General features: G+C 49.9%; 1 protein-coding gene across 1 annotated transcript; it reads right to left on the bottom strand.

Annotated features, from left to right (window-relative positions):
- LOC8065062 (cytochrome P450 734A4) lies at positions 1967-4973 on the bottom strand. The gene is made up of 4 exons (XM_002437194.2): positions 4233-4973; positions 3877-4100; positions 3075-3749; positions 1967-2924 (listed from the first exon to the last, which is right to left on the bottom strand). The coding sequence occupies exons 1-4, from the start codon at positions 4543-4545 to the stop codon at positions 2463-2465; spliced, it is 1674 nt and encodes a 557-aa protein (XP_002437239.1). The 5' UTR covers positions 4546-4973; the 3' UTR covers positions 1967-2462.

Genomic DNA, 10617 nt, shown 5'->3' with positions numbered 1-10617 from the left:
GTACAAATCTGGTGGAAACGCACAAACGAATCAGTGCATGCATGGTTTTTGTGGTATACTGTACGGAGTACATACACGCCCCACCAATTAATTGCAACAACTCAACTTTACCTGCTCTTCACACGCACAGCGTTACCGGTAACTGTAACTAGTAATGATCCGTCCGTATTGGATCCGGTTATAGCCTACCTGTAATAAAAACCAGTCGCTTACCAAAAACGGCCATGCAACAGAGTTCGTTAACCCAAAAAAATAATGATGCAATTCAGGCCTTGTTTACTTTTTTAAAATTTTCAAGATTTTTTATCTCATCGAATCTTTGAACACATGTAGAGTATTAAATATATAAAAAAATTAATTACAGTTTGTCTGTAATTTGCGAGACAAATCTTTTGAACCGGTTAGTCTATCGTTAGACAATAATTGTCAAATACAAACGAAAGTGCTACAACAATCAAACCAAAAATTTTTCGTGAACTAAACATAGCCTCAGTATTGTACTATGGTGGCAGAATTCTGTAGGCCACCACAGTGCACGAACTAAACAAGGCTTGTGGTGGAATTATGTAGTCTTTGTGACTTCACGTGTGACGTGTCGCCTTTCTCAAAACTTTTCTGTAAACCTTTGCTCAATTTTTTTCATAAAGAAAAACTGAATTTGCTTAATCCTACACTCAGGGTTTTGTGCTGGGGACGAATGACTAGTTTTGTTCCATATATGTTGTGTTTTTCAATCCTTTGGTGTGGTTTATGTTTCTTGTTGGCCCTCTCTTCTTCCTCGCGTTAGGCAATGTCTCTGTGAGATTAAATTTTAGGGTGGTGTGGAAGGATATGTAACAAAAGTCTACCGGGCAAAAGAAGCACCTGCACTGTGGTGGCAACATTGCTAGGAGATAATGGTGGCTAGCGAGAGGTAATTAGACCAGTCGCAATGAAAGTTCTATCTATATATAATAGGTTGTGACATAAGTATTTTTTTATGAAATGACAAGTTTTTACGAAGAGAGAAAAGAAGCAAGATAAAACACTCTTGATTCGGTTTTTTTTAGGGTCAACGGGGGAGGCGATCCCCACCTAGAAAACTATTTATTTTAGGCCAAAACGGCTCGCATGTTTTAGAGGCTACAAGGCAACATCATGTTGCTGTCAGGAGTTTGCTCCCGGACTAACATAGAAAGATTGGTAAGGCAGCAAAGTAGAAATTGATTCGGTTTTCAGATCTAGATAAGTCATGAAATTATATATATATATATATATATATATATATATATATATATATATATATATATATATATATATATATATATATATATATATATATATATATATATATATATATATATATATATATATAAGAAAGAATAATATTTTTTTAATCTAGCTTTTTAAAAATAATGTTATGAATCACTTCACGAAAACGGCCTTAAGCGAGCTACTAGATGTGTGAAAACGATGGTATATCAGAGAATGCGCATGCTGGCGGTCGACACTCTCGACAGTGATAGATTCAGCTATGCATGGTAGAGGCGTTGAGAGCTCGCTGGAGGAGAGGGGCCTTTGCTGGGAGTGCTTATCAGCGTCAGAGATGATGCATGCTGGCGACGAGGCACCCGACGCCACGCGATGGTGTGTGTACTATACTACTAGTAGTACGGATACACCAGCTACAGGAGATTTCAGTTAGCATCTATCTAATGTACCTGGCAGCTGAGAGCGAGACAGCGCAAAGGGCCGGCGCGGTCCTGTAGCACCCAGCGGATTCTCCATCGAATTGCGTTGTCGCGGGCACCCGACACGCACCGCCCACACCACACGCAAAAACAAAAAAAAGTAGCGGATCACAACACTGCGCCGCCTGCGCGGAATGGAATACCGCGTGCAACGCAACGCGAACAAATATCGATCGATCCCGTCCCCATTTCCTTTTGCGCTGTTTTTTTGGACTCTCTCCTTCCAATCAATCCCATCTTACAAAACTTTAATTTTGTGTAGGTATATATATATATAAATAAACAAACAAATACAAGCCTGTACACATACATATGCATAGCTGGACGACGGTAGCTCCGATCCGGCTGCACACAGTCACACACACGCGAGAAAGAATCCACGGAAGGAGAAGCCAACAAATGGAACCGACCCGACAGCAGATGTGGGGTTGGTTTGTTGGTCTTCTTCCACGCCATCGTCAAGTCCAAGACTCTCTCTGCTCCGGTTCCGGTCTTGTTCTACTCTACCAACGGGGGGCATTTCCGGCAACTAACCAACCGGCCGGCGGCCCAGAAAGCAGGGAGGTCCGGTCCGGGTCCGGGTCCGGGCGTCCCGCCACCGGCCATGCCATGCCACGACAGGACAAGCTTCTTTTTTTTTGTTAGTGGTTTCCTTGGCTCTTCTGTTCCCTACTATCACACTACTATTCACTAGTGGTAGCTTAGTAGTACGTCGTATGGACATGGTTCACATCAGGACGGTGGTGGTCCCGTCGTCTCCGTCGTCGTCACCGGCCGGAAGATCACCGGCGCGCCGTACTGCGGGTAGAGCAGCATGAGAACGGTGGGCGCGTGCACGTAGCTGGGCGACCGCGCGAGGTGGAACCGCTGGAGCACCACCGCCAGCGTGAGCTTCGCCTCCAGGAGCGCCAGGTTCTGCCCGATGCACATCCGCGGGCCGAGCCCGAACGGGATGAACGCCAGCGGGTGCGACGCCGCCTTGGCCGCGCCGCCGGCGGCGAACCGGGCCGGGTTGAACTGCGCGGCGTCGGGGCCCCAGAGCGCGGCGTCGTGGTGCATCGCCATGATCGGGATCAGCAGCTCGGTGTCCTGGGGAATGGACACGCCGCCGAGCGTCACGTCGCGCATCGCGCGCCGGATCGTGGCCACCGCCGGCGGGTACAGGCGGAGCGTCTCGTTCAGGATCATCCCCAGCTGTGTGTGTCAGAGAGAGAGACAACGAGGGGAGAGGGAGGAACAAACAAAGTGAGACTTTTTGTCGTTGCGGAGTTACCGAAATGCCCCCACTGGGAAAGGGACTGCAAATGTAAAGAAACGTGCAACGGGGAGCTGGAGCTGGCGTACCGTTTTGAGCTTGGGGAGGTGCTCCTTGGACGGGAGCTCGTCGGCGCCGCCGCACACGGCGAGGACCTCCTGGCGAGCACGCTCCTGCCAGTCCGGGTGCATGGCGAGGAGCACGGTGGCCCAGGTCAGCAGGTTGGTGGTCGTCTGCTTGCCGGCGAAGAAGAACGTCTTGCACTCCTCCAGCATGTCCTCCACGGGGATCGCCGGCGCCGACTTCTTCGTCTTCTTGTCGTTGGCATTGATCATGAACCCTACCAGGTCCCGGAAGCCGCCGTTGCTTCCCTTGTCGTTGAGTTCGGCGTCGTCCTCGTCTTCGTCTTGACGCGCGGCCTCCATGCTGCGGTTGCCGATGAGTGCCACGAGTCCCCGCCTGATCTCCCTGTCCAGGCTCCACTGCATCCGGTTCTTCTTGGTCGGCAAGAACCTGTACCCGGGGACGAAGACCTTGCGGAAGGCCTCGGACGCGAAGACCATGAGGCGCGCCTGCATGCGGAACACGACGCGGCCGGAGTCGTAGCTGCGGCCGAACGTGGCGCGCGCGATGGTCTCCTCGGCGACGGCCTGGTACCACTCCGCCACGTCCAGCTCCACCTCGCCTCCGGGGGCGGCGGAGGCCATGGCCCGCCACCGCTCCGCCAGCGCCGCCACCGACCTGGCGACGTGCGGTGCCAGCCGCTGCGCGCGGGAAGGGACAGGGCACGTGTCAGTGTCGCGCCACCATTGAATTGATTGCCGACAGCGATCATCAGATTAAAGCAACCGAGAGAGAGAGAGAGAGAGAAACAGAGCGGTGTGCGCGTACGTTGAGGTTGTCGGGGTAGAAGGCCGGGGTGAGGACGCGGCGGTGGAGCGCCCACTTGTCGTCGTGGAGGCTGATGAGGCCATGTCCCTCCAGCTTCCGGACGACGGGGTGCGCCTCGTAGCGGTCGAACGCGTCGGCGTGTGTCAGGAGGACCTCGCGGACCAGCTCCGGGTCCGCCACCGTGAGCCGCGGCGTCGGCCCGAACCATATCAAGAACATGGGTCCTGCATGCGCCACCACGAGCCGCCGGAGCCGCCATTAATATATGTCACTCAGCTCCAGAGCCGGACAACAAGCGAAGAACCAACGACGACGATCTCGACAAGAACGTAGCGCATGCGTTTGCGTATGCGTACCGTAGATCTTCCTCCAGTAGTGGTAGAACGCGAGCACCCGCGGGAGCGCGTCGTGCGAGTCCGGCGGCGACATGGGCTTCGCGGCGGCCTCCGCCATGAGCGCGACCATCTCCGTGACGCAGCCCAGGAGGAAGCGGTACGGCGGCCCGCGCACGCCCTGCCGCGCGAAGTGCGCCTCCAGCCGGCGCGGGCGCCACCAGAGCGCGTCCGCCACCCGCGCCGCCACGTGCATGAGGAGCAGCAGCAGACACGCCCCCGCCGCGGCGTTCCACGTCCACCACCGTCCCGACGCCAGCTCCGCCTCCATCTCCATCGCCGGCCTTCCCTTCCCCTGCCTGTGCCTGTGTCGAGAGGGACACCAAGGAAACACGGCGCCTGTTTCCGCGGCCGGTGCGTGTCCTGGTTACTAGAGCAGAGCAAAGCGATTCTGTTTGGAAGTGAGCCGGTGAAGAGGGCGGGAAGCGGAGGCCGTTTATATAGCAAGCAGCAGCGGCAGGGGCGGCCGGCGGCACTACTGGGCCCCACCAAGGGATAGAGGAGTCAACGATGTGGGCTTGGGCAGTTGAGCTTGCTTGTTGCTGGGAACAGGGCACCTTCCTGCATGCACTTGACCATGTCAGCAGTCTGACGTGGCATCTCAGCGGATTTTGTGTACGCAGGTGACGGTGATGACTGATGACGATCGGCCATGACCATGAAGAACAAGTTGTCTTCCTCCTCTAACCTACTTATCATCTCGGTGTGGGGTGATTTGTCATGGCGATTCATGATTGTCTTGACCTGCTAATGAGTAATTAATGATGATATAAAGGGGTTTGAAAATTTGTGAGTTGGTTGGGAACGCCCGGACCTGACCGTTTATCTCGTTGAATTAAGATCAACAACGGCTGTACTGCAACGACGCTAGCTGATACGCAACTGTTTTTAGAATCTCCAGGTGTTTTGCGTCTCAACCATGTCCGTCATTTGGTCGACATCTGACATATAAATAATATGTTCCTATAGCTATAAACATGATCTTGAGATTCTGCAAACCAAGATGCACATGTAAATATATAATTTTTCCTTGTTTACATTAAAATAGGATATAAACATGATATATATTTTCCCCCTTGTTTACATTAAAAAGAAAAAAAAAATAAAACACACGGAAAGTGTACCAACTTTTCCTACATTTTATTTTTTAAAAAATGGTGCAACCTTTGTTCTGAGACGCTGGCGAGACCTATTTTTCTAGGTAATTCATTTTGCTGCGGAACGATATCATTATGTAGAAAGCTACAAGAAGATTATGTTTTTTCGAGAATACTAATAGAAGATTATAGTATATATATGAAAAAAAAAACCTATCGTGTTGTGTACATATTCACGGCTCTTCGTCATGCCAGGTGTGTACATGTCAATTTCTAACTTTTTCGGTTAAAGACATGAACAAATCTTTGTCAAAAATCAGGAGTACCAGCAAGCAATCCCTGCAAGAGCCCACATTTCCACTTCATTTATGTCGTGTAAGTCACGCTAAGCTCTCACGTTGGCCTTTGGTTTCTTACGGTCACAAACCACAAGAAATTAAAACTCGGCAGCAGCAACTTTGCACCCTCTACTTATTTTGGTTCAAGAATTATTACCATAATGCTTAGCCCCTGCTTGGATTAATAGATCTAGTAGCTAGCTAACAACTAGTACTAGTTTTACCAAGCTAATAGCAACTAGCTACGAGTAATTAGTTATTAGCAGCTAGTGCATCCAATCTATAGGCCTGTTTGGATCGATGGAGTTAATAATTAGCTGCTATAATTAGCTTCTTTGGATCTAAACAAATGTAGCTAATACTAAACTAACAATTATTTCACTACTTTGACCAAATCAGTTAATAAGCTAATGTGTCCAAACAGAGCCTTAGTAATAGTATTAGTAACAAAATTTACTTTACTATAGTGTCAATACACACGTTGTTTGGAAGTTATACAAATGGAAGGAATATCAATCATTATTAACCAAAGCTACAAATACATATGTTACTACTTTCTCTAATCCAAATTATAAATCGCTATGTTTTCTTGCTATGTATGTATCTAGCTACAACATATCTCTAGATACACAACAACTTTTATGTAAGAAAAAAAAAACTGAAGTGACTTATACTTTAAAATGGAGGGAGTACATATTATGATATTTGCATATATAATCCATACAACGTGTTTGGTTTTTGGGGCGTGAGAGAATATCCATTATCCGCCAAACCAAATACTAAGCGTTATAGGTTTTTTTCCCCATATATACCACAAATATGTGTCTAGTTTCTTAATCTTAATCACATTCACATGTTAGGAGTCCAAAAAGTTGGTTTTCTGATCGTGCGAAGTCTTTCCGGGGGGCAAGCACTGTAGGTAGTACGACGACAGAGAGAAGCGCGCCGCGTGCGTAGTTTTTTCGCGCGGGCAGGCGATGGGCGGCGGTTGCGCGCGGCGGATGGCGACCGATCGGTGCCGCGCCCGCGCCACATGGAGTCCGCGTTGGCAAAGCCCGGCCAACCGCTAGAATCAAGCGCCACCACCACGCATGTGTCGTTCCATAATGGATCGGCACTAAGCTGGTGTACTACCCACGCACTCCAGACTCCAGAGCGAGCTTTTAGCCTACAAACCAGAGCATGCATGCAAGTACACTAGTGAATGATGACGCACGTGCCTGAATGCCTGATGGAGTCAACGTATACGCGGGCTCAATGCATGTTTTATGAGAGTGTCATGCATATTAAATAGGATGCCACATAAGTAAAATTGCTTTCTTAGCAGAGTCATTAAATGAAGGAGTTTCATCAGATGAGAGAGGAGTTTCATCTCTATGAAACTTTTGTGGCTCGGTTACCTAGTTTATAGTCTTGATAACTATGTTATGAAACTACTCCCTCCTAGTTTATAGTCTTGATAACTATGTTAAAGTTTGACTAACTTTATAGAAAAGAGTGACAACATCTATGATATAAAATGCACATCATATAAAAATATATTCTATGGTGAATCTAATGATACTAATTTGATACCATAAATCTTAGCATTTTTTTTCTAGAAATTTGGTCAAAGTTTAAAAAATTTGACTTAGGACAACTCTGGAAATTGACTCTTTCATAGACGGAGGGAGTATGCATTAAGACTGGCCCTAACTGTACTACGTCCGTGAACCGTTCAATTCCCGGCGCGGGAGTTCGTGTGTGTGTGTGTGTTTGCGGCCGCCGGATCGGGTGGAGGCGAACCCGGCGGGAAACGAGGTGGGCGCGCACGGAAAGACAGGCCCGCCGGGACAGGCGCGCCCGTGTCGTGTCGTCTTCTCGTCTCGTTCGCACCGCATGCACGCAGCCACGCATGTCCGCAGGTTCACGCACGCAGGCGCGGCGCAGCGCTTGAATTGGAATTGGAACTGGGAATCTGGAAAACGGCAGCTAGCTAGCGGCGGGCACGGCCCGGCGCGAGGACGGAAGGACGGACCGCGTGTACCGCGGGACGGTGCCGGGCGCGGGAGGAGCACGATGCTCGGGTTCGGGGGGGCCTCGATCGATCTCGGCGCGCGAACCCGGCGACGGTTGCTTGCCGCTGCCGCTGGCCTGCTGCGACGAACATTCATTCCTGTTCCTGGTTCTGCTTTGCCCTCTTTCCCCGTGTCCTTGGCCTTGGATGAAGTTAATTAAGCACGTGTTGTACTCCTATAGGCTACACAGGTGCATGTTGATGCTGGGGCCCAACGGATCGGAGTTCAATTCGGAGGAGTAGGTTTTTGCGATCGGCCGGTGTCTCAGTGTCTGTCACGGAATTTCTACTACTAGATCGGTTCACATGCACGTGTGTATGGGTAGGAGAGAACGAAACCTCGAATGGCTAACGTTTCGGCGCTACAGCTCAATAATCCCACTGTTGTCGGGCAGACACATGTACGTTGCCTTGCATGCACGACTTGCCCTTGCCCAGCAGCAGCACACGAGCACGCCTCGTTGTCAACGAGGTCTCATCCTGCTCATCACGCGCCGCCGCGCCTGGCAAAAACTGGTTACCTCCGATGGCAAGAACTGGTTCCATCACGTGATGCCTCAAACGATTGAATCCACGGGTACTTTCCAATGGTTCGGGTAAAAGCTTCTCTCTATAAAAAGTTGTCGACTGAGAACGATTCCCAGCCAGAATGATTCGCTGATTTATATAACATTATTCAGACATTGTTTAGTTTCAAAAACTTTTTGATTTTCGGGACTGTAGCACTTTTGTTTTTATTTGATAAATATTTGTCTAATTGTGTAGTAACTGTGCAACTAGCTTTTATTTTTGTCTATATTTAGTGCTTCATGCGTGTGCCGCAAGATTCGATGTGACGAGGAATCTTGAAAAGTTTTTGTTTTTTTGGGGTGAACTAAACAAGGCCTCAAATTGGAATGTATTGACATCGAATAGCAAACACGTGGCTGACATATGACCTTGAACGCAGCGAGAAGCGTGACAAACCGACGAAACCGATCTAGAAACCGGTTAGGCTGATGTAGAACCTATCATTCGCTTGGTAGACTCCCAAACACCTCTCGAAAAAATACTTCAGGGAGGAGCATGATGTCCTAGGATCAGCAAGGTCACCTAAAACGCTGTCAAATCTTGCTGGGAGACATGATGAACATCAAGGTAGAGAGAGGAGGGGGTAAAAGAGTATAATAGATGTGCTTTTTGATGATTGAAAAAAGTGGAGATCCTCAATTGGACATGATCCTCTCATACAAAGAATGGTCTTATCTAGTAAAAAACAACACTCCAAAGTGTGTTTTCCAAGTTTTCACGTCACATACCAATTTGAAAACGAATTGGTTTAGCATACAACAAAAAGTCAGCTTGGCCGGGTTCAAATTCGGCCATACCAGGATTCATGGGCTCAAGCGCATAGGCAACCCGGTCTGGCTGTCCGACTAGAGGCCACCCTACTAATGGGTGAAAACTGTGGGGGTATAAACCCCTATACCCTTACGGCTAGACTTCGGCCAGGAGGCTTGGCCCATTACGAGACGAGTTCAAGGCTTGATCCGACAACCTGGAGTTTCGCGCAAGGAAACAAGATGTGGAGATCGAGCAGGATTCTAGTCGGTTAGAATAGGATCTGATATCGAATTATCCATGGCAATTGTAACCGACTAGGATTAGTTTCCCGATCTGTAACCCTGCCCTCCAGACTATATAAGGAGGGGCAAGGGACCCCCCTAGGACACATCATATTCTCTCAACACAAATCAATACAACCAGACGCAGGACGTAGGTATTACGCCAACTCGGCGGCCGAACCTCGATAAAAAGCTTGTCCGTGTCTTGCGTCACCATCGAGTTCGTAGTTTGCGCACCGTCTACCGACAAACTACTACCGTGGGTATACCCCAAGGTAGACTGCCGACCAGCTTTCGTCGACAGTGGCGCGCCAGGTAGGGGGTGTGCGTGCAACTTTTCCGGCGAACAAGATGGTCACGATCCCAGCTTCCGCGACCGTGCCCGAAGGCCTCACGTTCACCGTCGGCCAGATCACGTGGACGACGTGCAGCGGTGGTTTCGCGACCACGGTTTCGAAAGAGATCCAGATCCAATCTGAGATCACGCCGTCTCCGACCACACGCATGACGGCACCAAGCGCCCGACCACCGTTCCCACTCTACAAGGGAAGGGAGATCGACTGCTCGGACCTTCTCCAAGCGCTTGATCGCGCTAACTCCAAGCTACTCGAAGTTTCCCAACTAATAGATGGAGTTCTGCGTCGGCCCGACCAAGCCGCTCCAGCGGATTTTTTCAAATCCCGCCGGCCAACTCGTGTCGCCACACACGAACGGCTGGGAACGTCTCTGACGATAACCTCAACCCCCTCAGGACGATCCGTCGAGCTCAAGAAGGAAGACTATCCTTGCGGCCTGAACAACTCGGCCTCTGTTTACTCACAGCACACCCAATCCGTTTTCAGCAAGGCGGGTTGGTCGCCGACAAGGAACAATCGTCACCACGTCAACATGGTGACAATCCGAGAACTACGGGACGGCCAGGTTTCCAGCACCAACTCAAGCACCGGCTCCGTCCCCACCGAGGTTATAAACACCGAAGACGAGGACTACGACCTGGATTTTCCTTCACACCCTCCGGGTTTCGACCGATTCCCGATATTCCCCCCCCGGCGAGGGGATATTGTGTTCAATGTCAGCGCCGACGAACCGTTCGTTGATGGAGAAACAGATGACCAGAGGCAACTCCGCGAACAGCGTAACGCCGATCGCGCCCGACGACGTGCGGACGAGCAACAACAAATGCCACCAAATAATCTCAACGATGCCTTTGATATGGTCGGGGACCAGCCAGTCTACAAAACGCCAAGCGCCAAC

This window comes from Sorghum bicolor, chromosome 10 (genome assembly GCF_000003195.3).
Source record: "Sorghum bicolor cultivar BTx623 chromosome 10, Sorghum_bicolor_NCBIv3, whole genome shotgun sequence".
In the NCBI taxonomy this organism is placed as follows: Eukaryota; Viridiplantae; Streptophyta; class Magnoliopsida; order Poales; family Poaceae; genus Sorghum; species Sorghum bicolor.
The sequence above is the reverse complement of the archived record's forward strand: the minus strand, read 5'-3'. Positions and strand labels throughout refer to the sequence as shown.

Excerpts from the sequence above, each read along its gene's own strand:
- LOC8065062 (XM_002437194.2), bottom strand. The coding sequence starts at position 4,545 with ATGGAGATGGAGGCGGAGCTGGCGTCGGGACGGTGGTGGACGTGGAAC. Across the intron at positions 4,101-4,232 it reads CTACTGGAGGAAGATCTACG|GACCCATGTTCTTGATATGG; the intron begins GTACGCATACGC and ends TGGCGCATGCAG. Across the intron at positions 2,925-3,074 it reads ACCTCCCCAAGCTCAAAACG|CTGGGGATGATCCTGAACGA; the intron begins GTACGCCAGCTC and ends TGACACACACAG.